Consider the following 15,931-nt stretch of genomic DNA (forward strand, 5'->3'; position numbering starts at 1 on the left):
AGTTGATGGTGTTATGTTGTGCAAAAACAGGAAGTATTTGGTTCTGACTGAGTGCAGTGGAGAATCTTCAGAATTTTGCTAAGACAGGCATATCAAATGAGAAAACCTATACAGAGTGACATCCATCAGATTATCTTATCTCTTTAAGGTGCGTATCTCAGTCTGTTGCACTTATAAAGTAGGTCGTAATGATTTTTTGAAACCCATATCCTATTTTATTCCTAGATATTCAAAAATATGTATATTTTCTATTGTAACATTGCAAGTAAGTTGTATCCTGTCCGCACATCATTTTATACATCATTATTTAAAAATTGCTTTCCTTGTACTCCCGGTGTTTAACCTGCTGCAACATTCCATGAGAGAGCAAATTTTAATAGATGGCTAGAATTTGAGTTGTTTATTATTTATGTATCTGTCTGTCCTTCAGATTTTGTCATTAAATGCTGAAATAACAAGTCAAGACTCCAAGATCTCTCAGTACACAGAAGAGCTGTTACGAGCTAGAGAAGAACTGATCCTGATGAAACAGGAGACGACAGAACTAGAAGATCGACTTCAGAAAGGGAGGGCACAACTGGATGCACTTCAGCAATCCTTACATGATTCAAAGCAGGAGTTAAGTTTGGTGAGTCAGAGTTTTGCTGCTTCACAAATCGCAGCTCATGCATTTCCAGTGTGTAACTCTAGAATTATTGCACATCTACTTTTACTGTTAGAAAGTTTCTTAAAGTCTGCTTACTTTCTGTAGTAGTGACAAAGGAGTTTTTCAGAAATTATTTCCTGTTAGGCCACAGGTGTGAAATTTATAGTTGTCAGACAGTACATTGCCACAGAAACCTAGATGGGGGGACCCCATTTGATAAGGTTGTGTTTATTCTTTCCAGCAATCACTGTTCTGCATCTTGTTTTGGAAGGGTCCATGCTAATAGATGTATTTGCACTCATGACTGTCAGAGATTACCTGCGTCAAGAAGCTTATCCCCCTCACTCACTAGTTCACTACTTGTTCGATCTTTGCTGTCGCCAGTGAAAGTTCCTGTATCGTTGTGTCCTTTGATTCTTATTATCTATATCCATAATCAAGAATTTTCAGTTTATTCATTTTTGTATTTTCTGTGTAGTCTCTTCCCATGTTCACATATAACGGTTAACAAAATCCTTTTTAATCCATACAGCTAAATACTTTACCAAATCATGTTCTAACGAGCATTACTGAACCAGTTCATATGTTGTTCTATAGTTTAATGCTGTAGTTTTTGTTTTATCTTCTTTTTATATCCAGAAAAGATTTAAAACCACCATCTCAAAATGTTCCACAACACTGAAATGTCCTTATCTGTATTTGCCAAGTACAAAGTAATATCATATCCAGATGAGGATGACTTTCTTGTATTACCACACAGTTGTCTCTTTGAATTCATGAAGCTTGTTTTGTTTGTTGATGGTTTGAAATATAAACCAAATGGCAGAGGGGAAAGGGAACACCCTTACTTGGTTTATGTCTTCTTTATATTTGTTAGCCATGTATGTGAACTGGTCTGTGATCTCTTTTTCAGCCACAGCCAACAACCCAGGCTTTAAAAGCAGTAACAGCTGCAATTGCACATCACATCCTTGATACAAAATTCGATTGTCAAAGTGAGGCAGCAGTGGAAGAGAAGCATGCTAATACAGTAGAGGTTAGTTTAAGGAGTTGACAGTGGAGCTTAGGTTACAGAAAGATCTTTTCATGTAGCTGTCTAACAGAGGGAAAAACGTATGACATTCAGTAGTTTAAGGTGCAGAGACCCATTATTTATTGATTTGTTTGGGTGGGTGACTGTGCTGTAATCTGAGTCACTCGTTTGTACAGAAATCTGCTGCAGAGTACAGAAAACTTACCTCACCACTATTAAACCAACAGAAGGGAAAGCCAGATGACACAGATTCTTGAAGTAATTGGACAGGTGTTCAGAATACAGAAAATGCAAACAGTTTTATTAATTGTAATAATTATAGTTTGACTAAGTAACTAAAATAAAAAAGACATGTTTCATCATCACAAAAGCCTACTTTATATGATGAGAGCATACATATGGCAAAAAGAAATGACGGGAAAACCTTTACACATGGTCTTTAATGAAAAGAGAAAAATAGCAAATGGCCTAACACAGGTTCTTGGGGAACACCTCCATTCATTTATCCAGTGACTGAATTATTCTTAGAGTCTATAATAGTAAAGGATATGTTTGTCAGATAGCTTCTGAACCATAGGTGTACTGCATTGGAAAATCCTGTGATATTCAATTAATCAGAATATTATGGTCTAATGTTTTGATTGTTAAGGTCAAGGAATATGGCTGCTGTCATTAGAACATTGTTCATAGAAAAGGTGGTATTTGTAAACGTGTATAGCACTCATACCTCTCAACCTCTTAGTGCAAGAAATCTGGACAAAGCCTAACATTTTGGGGAGACAAAGGCTCAAAAATAGGGACACATTTTAAATATTGCTGCTATAAACTTAGAATGTTGCCAGAATGACAGGTTTTGTATTAGCATGCATTTTCTGAATGATGTGATGTCTGTAACTCAAATTAATTTCCTTATTTATTGACTTCAATCCTCAGTGATTTGACAGAAAACCACAAATTTTATGAGGGACAGACCAAAAATATGAGGCAAAAATCTGGACATTCTGCGAAAATCTGTACAGTTGAGAAATATGATAGCACTGTTACTGAGTGAAAATAATGACTGTCTGAGAAACTGTTACTTTTCTGAATAGTTTCTCCAGTGTTAGTGCAGTAGGTCTGAAATCAGTTGGAGAATTAGGGTTGTTGGCTTTGGAACGAGGAACATTGAGAGCATGCTTGAAACTGGAAGGCACAGTTTGGATGGTTAAGGAGAGGTTGCAGATTAATGAGACTGGTTTGCATATGTCTGCCACTTTTTAATAACTTTGAATGATTTGTGTGAAGCTTAGGGTTTTAGTTAATGATAATTTTGTCCAGTAGCTTTTGCACTGTTAAATGAGAAATATTCCTGAAGCAGAATAACAGGAATTCAAGTGATTTATGAAAAGGTGTTGCTTTGTTTGGATAGGCTTTGAGGTGAGGTTGGGTTGGTAATGTGTGTTTCGTAATGGTTGATTAGTTCTTTTGTGACGTCTACAGATTTTGAATTTTTGGGACATAATCTTGTTGCAGGTGATTGATTTAATGGACTGACAGTTTTTGTGGGGCTGTCCAAGACTGTGATTCTTTTAGGTATTGAGGCTTGGCAGCATTGGTATTTGTGAGTTTCATTTCTGAGCATACAGTACTCTTCACATTTGTTACAGTGTACTGTCATCATCATTACAGGATTTCCAGGCTGCATTTATGTTTTTCACTTGAGTTTCAGGGGTCTCAGTAATCCAGATGTCAATATTTCCTAGCTCTCTTTAAAGGAAATAACACATTTTGTGTGGCATTGATTACAGTGTAGAATGTAGAAAGGGTGGCAGTAGGAGTGTTGCAACTGTAAAGGCATTGGTGGAAGTCCGAAATGTTTGACAGATCATGTTATGACAACAGGATTTTGATAATTTGTTTGTGGAAGAATACTTAATGAACAATATTTGTAATTCAATTAAAGAACTGTTGTTTGAGTTTCAGTTTAACATTGATATTGTGTCTTGTAGTACTACTTTGAAATATTAAAAGGAAATGCATGTCTTAGGCACTTAGAGATACTTTTAATAGCTTTTCCAGTCAATATTGTAGTCACCCAGGAGAATGAGTTTGTGCTAGTTTGAGAAGTTTAGTGTAGAATTTAGCACTGACTGAAAGGTGCTGAAGAAGGGGGGGATATTCATAGTTATTAAATAGATTTTTGAATGTTTAGTCAATGTTAATTCTACAAGAAGCCATTTTGGATTTTTGTCAGAATAATAGTTACTTTCAGCTGTTAGTCGAACAAAAGCATAACTTTCCCACTCTTTGTGGTACATGGTCTGTTATCAAAGAGTTATGTTTACTTGGTCTCTTTAAATGTGATATGTATGAGCAGTCCTTGAGCGAAGTCTTCAAGATTGCTTTGACTTTATTATTGATGTTAAGTTGTCTATCGCGCCTTCATTCTTGCTGTTTGGGATCGGAGCCGATCCTCGGCTCCGACTCGGCCATCTTCAATAGCTCGAGAGCTGTTTACTGGCTCAAGGCTACCCCTTATCGCATAATGCCTAGCAGTAGCTACCCAGGTCTCGTTTACCGCTTCAGCTGTGAGGGTGTCATTTTTCTGGCTCAGGCTCATATAGTTTAACTTTTTGTGTAAACTTTCCTTAGAATTTGAATTTTCTAGTATCCTTTCTATTTAGAGTTAGTTATACGTGTTGTAGTTGTATTTTCTATAGTGTTGCTACCTTTTTTGATAGAACTCGTTTAAGTTGGAGAGTTCTCCGCCCCTTCCCCATCCCTAGGTTAGCCGTTTAACTTAGAGGCTCTTCTTTTTTCCCTTATTGTAAAAAAAAAAAAATAAATAAATATATATATATATATATATATATATATATATATATATATATAATAATAATTAATTATATTATATCTTAGATTTCCTTCATAGTTATAGATAGTACTGGTGTGTTTTGTCTAGTGTAGTACTGTTTTTTGTCTGTGTTTACTTACTTAGTCTTCCCTTTTTTGGTACAGTCATGTCTAAGGAAGCTAAGGTTTCTGGATTCAAGAAGTGTGACTCATGCTGCCAGAAAATATCTCTGACAGATGGGCACAATAGTTGGGTCTACTGTTTGGGCGCTGTTCACCTGCAAGACTCTTGTTCTATTTGCCATGCTTTTAGTCCAAGAGTTCTGCAGGAGCGTAAGAGCAAACTGATTCTTTGGGGTCTGTTAAAACCTTAGGATTCACCGGCAAAGAGTTCACAGCCAGTGAAATCCCCAAAATCCTCTAAACCGTCGGCTCCACCTTCTAAGTTGGTTCTGGCTGGCACCGACAATACAACCTCCCCGTCGGCTCCATCGGAGGCTTCGGAGCCATTGCGGAGCCACAAGAGGCTGAGGTCCCCTTCCTTAGAGTTGGTGCATTCGGCTCCTCGGTCTATTACTTCAAAGTGAGCATAGCCACCGATCCTTTCACTCCTCTTGATCCTCTAGGCTGTCGGATCATGATCTGGAGAGAGTAGTCAGTAGGTTGCTAAAGTCGCAGGCACTAACTAAATTGTTGTCCAGCCCTCCTCAACAGGTATTGGCTCCATCCACTTCACTTGATGTTCCTCCTCCAACTCCAATGAGTTCGGAGCCGGAGTTCGTTGGGGTTCGAGTAGTGGAACCGTCGGCTCCGATAACCATATCTCCTTCGGTTCCGACATCGGCTCCAATTACCTCGATGGTACCTTCCATCGTGGGATCTGGATGCCGAGGCTCCCTCGTCGGCTCTGAGGGAGTGAGTGGCATCGGCCTCTGAGCCATCCCCCTCGGCATGGAGAAAGAGTCCTATTTCTTCGGAACCGGAGCTTTCTCTGCCTTGAGACAGGGATGCCTTTGAGGTCATGTGGAGTGTGCTATCCCCCAAGTCAGCTCCACTACTGGCCCCATCAGCTCCATCCCCCATAGTGCCTGTGCCAACCTCTGCTCCTCCTCCAGACCCCAAGCGTGGGGAACCAAGGCTCCAGGACATCCCATTAGGTGTTTCCTCTTCTTCCGAGGCCTCCCCTGATCACTCAGAGGAGCCCCCTTGGAAGAGGAAGTGCAAGAGGAAGCACATTGACTCCCCTGAGTCTGTCACTTCTGATTCAGACTTAGATGAATCGGAAGGGTCCCTGAGATCCCCCTCTGAAGATGTTTCCTTCTCAGACATCCTGGAAATGCTTAGGCAGAGGGGGAACTGGAATCCCCTAGCCCCTACTGAGGATGAGTGTGTATTCCTGGATGCTTTCGGTTCCCGACCTTCCACCTCCTGGGTTTCTCCGTCTTTCGAACCCACTTATGTCCGTAGTGGCTCGTAAGGCTTGGTCAGCTCCGGACACAGTGGAACCAACTCCAAACAGACCTAGTAAATTTATTACAGCCCCCCAGGATAAGCAGTTCCTTTCTAAGGGTGTGCCCGTTGATGCCGTGGTGGTAGCAGCAGCCACCAAAAAAGAGCTAGCAGAGACCTCTTCATCTGTTCATCCCCCTAAGAAGGAGTCTAGGACGATGGACAGGTACGGAAAGCGAATGTTTGCTTCAGCGACCTTCTACATGAGGTCACTGAACTATCTATGTCATTTTACTCGACTTCAAAGGGATCTCCTTAAATAGCTTGGAGATACCCTTCAAGATCCTACAGCTGAGGGAGCACAAGCCAAAGTAGCTTCCCAGCTAGCGACGCTTAATTCTATAGTTAACTCCTCCATGAGGCTCATTTCCTCTGCAGCCGATGGAGCAAGTAGAGCTGCGGGCATGGGTGTAGCCCTCAGGAGGCATGCGTGGATGCGGCTGTTTCACTTTGCAGAACCCTTTCGAGCGTCCTTCACCAATACCCCCTTTGATGGCTCCTTTCTCTTTGGGCCACAGTTGAAAGACATGTTGACTAGGTGTGAGCAAGAAGGCAAGACTCTCTCTGCCGTGGGAGTCTGTTTTTCCACTCCCTCTAGACCTTACCCCAAGGGTCAGAAGAGTGGGAAAATGTGGTTCTGTAAATCTCAGGGAGCCTTGCCTGACACACGTAGTGATTTTTCTTCCAGAGGCAGAGGGGGAAACAGTAATAATAGATGCTGCCCACGTGGCAGAACCAGGGCAACAGAGAATCTTTCTCTGATAAGCCCTTCCAGCATCCCTGAAGGGTTGCCCGGCTGCTCACCTCTGGAGGCAGTCGGGGGAAGACTTTCACTGTACCCAAAAGCTTGGCTAAATTTAACAAAAGACAGATGGGGTATGATCCATTATATCCGGAGGTTACAAAATTCCCTTCCATCAACCCCCCTTACAGTCAAAGAAAATCCTTCCAGATGTACCACCCAATCTGAAGGAGCAAGCAGTAATAGAAGTTTCAAAACTGCTAGAAAAAAGAGCCATCCAGGAAGTCCCCACAGACCAGCATGGATCCAGAACTTACTCAAGGTTCTTTTTGGTACCAAAAAAGACGGGACTGGAGAATGATTCTGGATCTCAGTAGACTAAACAAGTCTGTACAAAGAATAAAGTTTTGGATGGTCACGTTACAGTCCATTCTACCCTTTCTGGGTCAGGACAGTTGGATGTGCTCGATAGATCTTCAGGATGCGTACTACCATATCAAGATGGACAGATGCTACAGGAGATTTCTTCGCTTTCGGGTGGGGGCCAGTCATTACCAGTTCTGAGCTCTGCCCTTTGGTCTCACCACAGCCCCCAGGGTGTTCACCAAGTGTATGGCAGTGGTCACAGCTCACTTGAGACGTCAAGGATTCCAGGTGTTTCCATATCTAGACGACTGGCTCCTCACTGCTACCACCAGGCATCAACTCCTACAAGCGCAGGATTATGCAATCACATCCTGCACCTAGCTAAGTATTACAATAAATTTCGAAAAATCTGCCTTGTTGCCTTGTCAATCTATTACTTACATAGGAGCAGACTTAAACACAAGGGATATGTTCGCAAGGTTACCACTAGAAAGAGTGTCCACAATTTGCCAACAAGTGCAAATTCTAATGCAGAGCAAAAGGATCCAAGTCAGGTCCTTCAAACTCTGGGCTCCATGGCAGTGGCCATTCTTCTAATCCGACTAGCGCGCTTCCACATGAGAATTCTTCAGTGGCTTCTTTTCACACAGTGGTCCTTCCAAGAGCTACCTTTGTCTCACATGATCCTTATCACGGAGGCATGCAAAAGACACCTTTCTTGGTGGATGGTCTCTCCATTAGTTACTCAGGGAAGACCTTTCATACAACCCCCTCCGGTAGCTACAGTGACGACAGACGCCTCCCTGATAGGGAGGGGGGGGACATTATCTGGGCAAGACAGTCCAAGGCACTTGGCAACCTCACGAGTACCATCTGCATATAAATGTCTTAGAAATGAGAGCCGTGCTCCTAGCATTGCAAGCTCTTCCTTCCGGGACCATTGCAATTCAAACAGACAACATGTCAGTGGTGTGGTACATCAAGAAGCAGGGCGGAACCAGATCCTACCCCCTGTGTCAAGAAGCACTCAGACTTTGGCAGTGGGCGATTTCCTCCCAACGTTTTCTGATCGCGATGCATATCTCTGGGAAATCCAACGTCATAGCGGACAGGCTCAGCAGAGCTATTCTCATGCCTCACAAGTGGTCTCTGAATCAGGAAGTTGCGGATCTTATTTTCCGCAAATGGGGACAGCCTTGCTGCAATCTATTTGCCACCCCCTTCAACAGCAAATGCAGCAGCTACTACTCCCTTCTTCCGCTTCCAGGTCACATACCCAGAGACGCTCTAGTCCATGATTGGCCTCAGGGACTTCTTTATGCTTTTCCTCCATTTCCCCTGATACCAAAACTCATACAGAAAGCAAAATCGTTGGGTTGCAAAATGATCCTCATTGCCCCCTACTGGCCTCGACAGATATGGTTCCCGTTCCTGCACCATTACCTTCTCGATCAACCCTGGACTCTGGACCCAATTCCAGATCTCCTGATTCATCAATCAGGCGGGTTGCATCAATTCCTCCAAACTCTCCAGCTCACAGCTTGGTTGCTCCACTTCCAACCTTAGCCAGGCTTTCCAGCATTTCCCCAGCAGTACGTGAGATTATCATCTCCTCTCACAAGTCTACAAAGAGAAATACTTATGCTAGCAAATGGAAACGTTTTTCTTGTTGGGCAGAGTCTAGGAATGTGGATCCCTTCTCAGCCCCACTCCACGAAATTCTGGATTTCCTGGCACAGCTGTTTCACTCCGGGGCCGCTTCCGCTACGATTAGGGTACAGTTAGTGGCCATTTCTAATTTTCATATTGATTGGTCAAATTCTAACATTGTCTCATAAGCTCTGTAAAGCTTTTTTGAAAGGAACATCTCTTCTTAGACCTCCAGTGAGAGATCCTCCTCCCCCTTGGGACCTTAATTTAGTCCTAACTTCTTTAATTCTGCCCCCTTTTGAACCAGCAGCTTCCTGCTCCATCAAGTTTCTGTCTTGGAAGACACTCTTTCTGGTAGCTATCACTTCAGCTAGGCATTTCTCAGAACTCCAGGCACTATGTGTTCGTCCTCCCTACCTGGTGTTTCACAAAGACAGAGTTGCTCTGAGGACTAATCCTTCGTTTCTTCCTAAAGTCTGCTCAGAAAATAATTTAAACCAATCTATAGATCTCCCTGTGTTCTTCCCAAATCATAGCAACAAGGCAGAGTACAAACTTCAATTGAACGTTCATAGACAGTTGTGTTTTTACCTGCACAGAACTAAAGAAATAAGAAAGTCGGACCAATTATTCCTTTCTTATGCCTTAAACAAGGTCTCCCAGTTTCCAAGGTGACCTTATCCAGATGGTTGTCCCACACTATTACTTTTGTTTATCAGTTAAGGAACAAAGAGTTACCAATTAAACCGAAAGGTCATTCTACTAGGGCGTTAGCCACCTCAGTAGCCTTTCAGTCTAGGTTGCCCATGGATTCCATCTGTGCAGCTGCCACATGGGCAAACCCTCATACCTTTATCTCTCTTTACAAGGTGGATATGGTCTCCCGGAGCAGAGCTGACTTTGGTTCCACTGTTCTGAAGAGTCTGTTCCACTGAGCCACCCAGGGTGTTAGGTGCTAGGGACGCTGTCCCAAACAGCAAGAATGAAGGCAAGGTAGACAACTTAACATTAAGAAGTTATGTACCTACCATAACATTCCATGTTAGTTGTCTTCATCTCGCCTTCTTTCATGCGTCCCTCCCGCCATCCCCCATCCTAGTGGATTGATAGGAGTTCCTTTTTTCACTGGCTGATTATTCTTTTATTGTTATTCTTCTGGCCAGGTCTTCCTAAACTATTCTAGATATTAGAATGCTGGGAACAACCAGTTTTTTGATAACTGTTTTTTCTCTTGTGTCTGGTTTAGCTATTTCAAACGAGATCTGGGTAGCTATCGCTAGACATTATAGGATAAGGGGTAGCCTCGAGCCAGTAAACAGCTCTTGAGCTATTGAAGATGGCCGAATCGGAGCCGAGGATCGGCTCCGATCCCAAACAGCAAGAAAGAAGGCAAGATGAAGACAACTAACATGGAACGTTATGGTAGGTACATAACTTCTTATTATGTTTCATTCCATTCCTCAAAGTCGACCCATTTCTTTTTAAGACTTTGAGAATCCAAATATCCTATTGTTAGTTTTTTGCTGGGGTTGGTATTAGTTTGTGGGCTAGAGTTTAAATCACTACCCCTATGTTGAAATGCAGCTTATCAGAAAAAAAACCCTCCTGAAGTAATTCTTAACTCCAGTCTTTCATATATTCTCCCTTTTAAAACACTATTCATTCTGCAAATGAAATGCTGCCTTTCCCTACCTGTAAAGTCCCAAGTTACTGTGTCTAATGCTTTCCCTGCATCAAGACTCGCTAACAATAGTAGTGTTTTCTTTTACAACAATTCCCTTTTGATCATCATTGTCCAATTATAGAAAATGTTTACCTCCCCTCCACAAATCAGCATTGATTCATATCAATCAGTTGTGGTAATATATTTGACATTCTTTTAGCCAATATAGATTTAAACAATTTGTAGTAATGTTTTTAAAAAATAAACAGGTCTGTATGAAGCTGTAATGGAAAGATCTTTATTTTTTTTTTAATAATACCATAACTGCTTTTTTCCGAGATACTGCTGTTCCCCCTACCTTTAAAATATTGGTGAACATACCTTAGAGGTCTCTCTTCCTTTATAAATTCCAAATTTTAGCAGAAATACTGTCTGGATACTTTCCTGTTGATTGATTGTGTGTCACTGTCTTATTCCATCTTCTTTCTTAGCTGTTTGTGCCTTTTCTTAGTTTCCCATTCCTTTGCTTTGTACACGTTTTCATAAAATGTATGAAGTATGTCTATTACTGCTGTAAGATCTCTGGTTATTTTTCTTGAAATAGGTTCCATAAGTTTGGATATAGTTCTTTCTGTTGCATAAGTCAATGTGCTGAAAGTTTTCGTGCTGTATCAAAAAGTGTGGCTGGCCACAGTGGTGCAGCGGTTAGCATTGTCACCTCACAGCAAAAGGTTCTCCAGTTTGATCCTCAGCTGGGGTGCCTTCTGTGTGGAGTCTGCATGTCCTCCCTGTGGTCATGTGGGTTTCCTCCGGGTGCCCCGGTTTTCTCCCACATCCCAAAGACATGCTGGCGGTGGATTGGACACTATAAATTCACCCTAGGAGTGAGTGCTTGCTTGTGTGTGCCTTCCGTGGAAGGTTGGGCACCGGGCTGGCAACTCAACACCGTAAAACTCCACTGCCAATCATGAGCGGACAGTTGATCTGCTGCAGCGACCCCTAATCGGGAAAAGCTGAAAGAAGAAGAAGAAGTGTTATCAAAAAGTAGTTGCTCAACAGCAACCTTTTTCAAATTGTCATATTAACCAGATACTTTTGAACATTTGTATGGACTAGCACTGTTTATATGACGAATAAACCCAAATCTTGTAATATACTGTTATAGTGCCCCCCCCACCCCCACCCCAGAAAGGTCACAGGTGAGCTACACTGAATAAGATATGAAATTATTAACATGCAACTCTTGTATGATACAGGGCAGTCACAGCAAATGAAGTACCATTAAACCAAAGGGAACATACAGAAGACAAAAATTGTCTAATACAGGAGACGCACTTAAATATCTAATGATGTAAGCACTCGTTTATCTATAATATTGTGCTTTAAGGGGCACTCTGCAAATTGCAATAGTTAAGAAGAATCCCATGCAGTGAAATGACACATCAAACCAGCTAGAACATAATCAAATAGGGCCATAGATGGGTTAATGGACCAATGCACCCTCCAACCATACCATCACTCCTTTACTGAGTTGTCTGTACACAACTACCATAAAATAATGATTAGTTTTCTTAATGTACGTACATATTTTATTCTTTACAGTAACAATGATCAGAACATCAGGTATTATATTTTGCATTCCGTTGATTCATCATTGTTCTGTGTTGTTAAATGTCTGTCTCCTCTCTATAGAACCACATTGATCCATACCTATCAATTTTGGCAACATCATTGCCATTAATTAGTTATTATAGATATTAAAAGCTTTGCAGTCCTGTTTTAAAGTTGAAATGGGCCTATATGAGGCTGGGTCTGATGGGTCTTTACTGTATTTAGATATTATAGACACCACAGCTTTCATCCAGGATGTTGGTGCTTCCCCTCCTCTCAAACTACTGTGAAACAAAACCTTCCAGATATTTATTATTTTCTTCTCTCCTAGCTACCAAACTTCCTCAGGAATATGATCTATTCCTGGAGTCTTTCCTGCATATTGATTATACATCACCCTTTTTATGTCGTCTACTTCTGTCTTTTTTTAAACACCTTTATTGTATTATCACTCATGACATAGGCAAATTTACATTTATAAATCAAACTGTATTAACAAATTCATGTTTACAAACATACTTCATATTTATTGCTATATATCATATAACCTAAACAACATTTCATAAATTATTCAATTCCTGCCCCTTTTTTAAACAAGGAACATGTTTATTAAACCATTAGTTATGACATAGGCAGTCATACATTAATATACATGAAAACAAACCACACCGACACAATCCTCAGTGCAGGTATTTCACATCACAAACCATAATGACACACTCCCAGTTGCAAACATTGTACATTGCTTATAATCTACCCTATCATTTTCAGTCAAACATTACATAGCTCATGTAAGTCCTGTCTTCTTTTAAACCTCAACCCTCCTCTGTATGTATTGTTCCCACAGTTCCCATTTTTCCCATGTAGTTTGCTCCTACCCTTTTCTAAAAATCTTAAGTGCAGTTGTTTTATTTCTGTTACTATATTCACTACTTCTAGTGTAGTTGGCTTAGATTTTGATTTCCATTTTGTAGTAACTGCTTTTTTGACAGCCACCATAATTTGACACAGCAATGCCTCACCATGGCTAGGCAGTTTCAATTCTGTATCATAGCTCAGAAAATCATCTCCTTTGTCACACCAGTCTTACCCACCCAGCATCTTCGACAGTGCATCCCTCTGGGAATACTTAAAGTTCGCCAACTCACACCACTCCCAGAAAATATGTTCCCAATTATATATCTTTTTTCCCCATCTTCTACTCCTATCTTTTCTGTTAAATGTTGAGCCTCATCTACCTCTAACCTTGGCATACCTAAGTCTTCCACATATATTTACATTTGTGCTTTTTCTTGATTTCCATTTGAACCTGTGCTACATTTTATTTTGGTTGTTATTGGCATATGATCGTAAGTATTTATTGAATGTGTCGAAGCTTTCAATTAAATGTACATGTTCCTGTGAAATATTCCTGTCTAGTCTAGCGCAGTTATTGTACCTTGGGCAATAATATGTAAATTTTCTCCAAGTTCCTTCTACAGAGCTCACATGTTCCATACCAAATATTTTCATAAATTTCTTCAGAAATCAAACCTCTTTTGTTATATTTTCCCTTCTAGGTCCCCAGATACATACTTAATGTTGCAAATCAAATTCTAGCCCCCAACAATAAGTAATATTCCCTGCTGAAAGGGGATTATTTCTCCCCAAATTTTCTTAAGCACCTTAATAGCAGATATTCTTTGTGTTTCACAGTTGCAGTCATCACACTTGAATTATCTGCCTGCAGGTAGCCCTCAGTTGGCCCGAATACCAGAGTCTTGGGATTTCTGCATTGGATGCTGTCACCTCTTCCATGACTTCAGGTCATCAGGGGTATAAAACATGCAGACGCCATTACATCAGCTTTTCTTGTCGCGTGGGAGCCCGAAGCAGAAGCGGTTTGCAAGTGCCGGTCGGCCGCTATCTGAAATTTTTGTTTTTCGAGTTTCAGACCTGAAGTCTTCTAAAGCTAAGTATCCCATTGGGGATCCTTTTTTCTTTTTCTAACTGATGTCAGAAAAGTTAACAATTGTCTTGCCTGTGGAAAGCAAATACCTCACAGAGATTTTCATTCTTACTGCGTCACCTGTTTAAGCCCAGACTCCAACGTTCCTCGCTGTCGGTTTTGTGCCTTGTTTAATGCCTGAACTATTTGTCGTCGGGCTATCTTTGTCGCTAAATTCTTTCGTTCTCTTTCTCTGTATTCCGAAATGGCTTTGATAAGCCATCTGACTACCGATCTTTTGTAAAAACGTAAGGATAAAGACAGAGACAGACCGCATAGGTCCAAAACTGCCAACGATGTTTCCATTAAGCTAGTCGCCAATCCACCGGTACTCAGTGAGGCTCTTTCGCAGCCCCTGATACCCGCTACTTCAGATTCGCAGGCCTCTAGTGAGACCCATTCGGAGTCCGGTATGCCGCGAGATGATGCTTCAACTATGGAACCTCTGGATGTCTCTATCTTGGATGGGTCCGGAGCCGCTGTGCAGGCACCGGCTTCTGAGAGTGTATTCAGACCTACTGACTTGCATTTCAAACCGACACCATCTTCTTCTTCAAGGCCTACAACTCGACCAACGCCTAGAAAACCGACATCCAAACCGCATGGTCAGGCCCATATGCCTGAAAAACAAATGATTAGAATGGCTGAAAACCTTATTACTTTAATTAGGGGAAACCAGCCTTCACCCTCTAAGAGACTTAGAACTGTTTTTCCTTCTGATTCTTCTGATCAGGATTCTGAAATTTCTGTTTCGTCTGATTACCAGGATTTGCCTTTATGATGCAGAGTATTCCATTCCCTCTGCTTCCCCCCCAGAAGATTTTTCTTTTGGTGAAACCTTGCACACTCTTGGGGAGCATTTCCGTTGGGAAAGCCAGGATTGCTCTGACTCCAAAAAGAGGCTTAGAGAATTCTTACTTCTCCTTCAACACAGGCCTTTAGCTATCCCTCCTGTCCTGGACATTGTAGATGATGCTTTCTTGGAATCTAGCCTGCCCCAGACACTTTACCTCCAGCTCCCAGGAAACCTGACAGGTATTACAGAGTAAATCCAAATTCAAATCCAAAAAACACGACCGTTGAGTAAAAAACCTTTATGTAAACAACACAAAGCTTTCAGGTTAAACAACCCTTTCTCAATGCATAACATTGAGGTATTACAGAGTACCTGACTCTCACAAGTTCCTCTTCAAGAATCCTACTGCAGACCCAGAGACCATTTCCCAAGGACCTAAAGGCATTAAGGCTACTATAGCCAAAAATCCTACTCCTCCCTGATAGAGATTCCAGGACCTTGGACAGATGGGGTAAGAAGTATACACTTCTGCTTCTTTGGCCATTAGGGCCTTAAACTGTTAGTTTCATATGTTAAAGTATCAGCAGCATATTATGGGACTATTTAAACAGAAAATGATGATTCCTGACTGTGCTGAACATAAAGAATTACAGGATTTAATGCATTCTGCTGAACAAGTTGGTAAACATACTTTGCAATGTGGTTTTGACTCTTTAGAAGCATCTTGCAGGCCTGCTGTCACTGGATCTGTTCTTAGAAGGCATGCTTGGCTTAAGGAGCAAAACTTGCCAGATCATGTTAAAGCTAAATTACTGGATGCTCCCTTAAACCAAGACCACCTGTTTGGCAACAAAGCAGAAGTTATTCTTAAAAAGATGGAGGAAAAAGCTAAATCTATGCAAACTGTTAAAGATTTCCTGCAAGTACAGCCTCCCAGATTTAGTAGGCATCGGCCTTCTAAGAATTGGTCCTTTCCTGTCTCTTCTAGGCCTTCTCAGTCCAAACCCAGGAGCAGCAGACCACCTAGGCTACAGTTTCAAGGTACTCACAGGCTTAAGCAGTGGGGGGCTCCCGCTTCCAAAGCTGGAAGTAGTAA

The 15,931-nt window shown here is 41.5% G+C and overlaps 1 protein-coding gene across 2 annotated transcripts in view; it reads left to right on the top strand.

The window, feature by feature from the left end:
• Positions 1–15,931, top strand: part of EPS15 (epidermal growth factor receptor pathway substrate 15) — a 2,462,763-nt gene that overhangs the window by 1,645,332 nt on the left and 801,500 nt on the right. For both annotated transcript variants that reach the window (XM_044086083.1, XM_044086082.1), the window contains exon 15: positions 431–628. In XM_044086083.1, coding sequence (XP_043942018.1) covers positions 431–628 — 198 coding nt within the window. The remainder of the gene's footprint in view (positions 1–430; positions 629–15,931) is intronic.

The sequence above is a fragment of the Protopterus annectens genome, chromosome 10.part0 (assembly GCF_019279795.1).
Source record: "Protopterus annectens isolate FY-2018-M chromosome 10.part0, PAN1.0, whole genome shotgun sequence".
Lineage (NCBI taxonomy): Eukaryota > Metazoa > Chordata > Ceratodontiformes > Protopteridae > Protopterus > Protopterus annectens.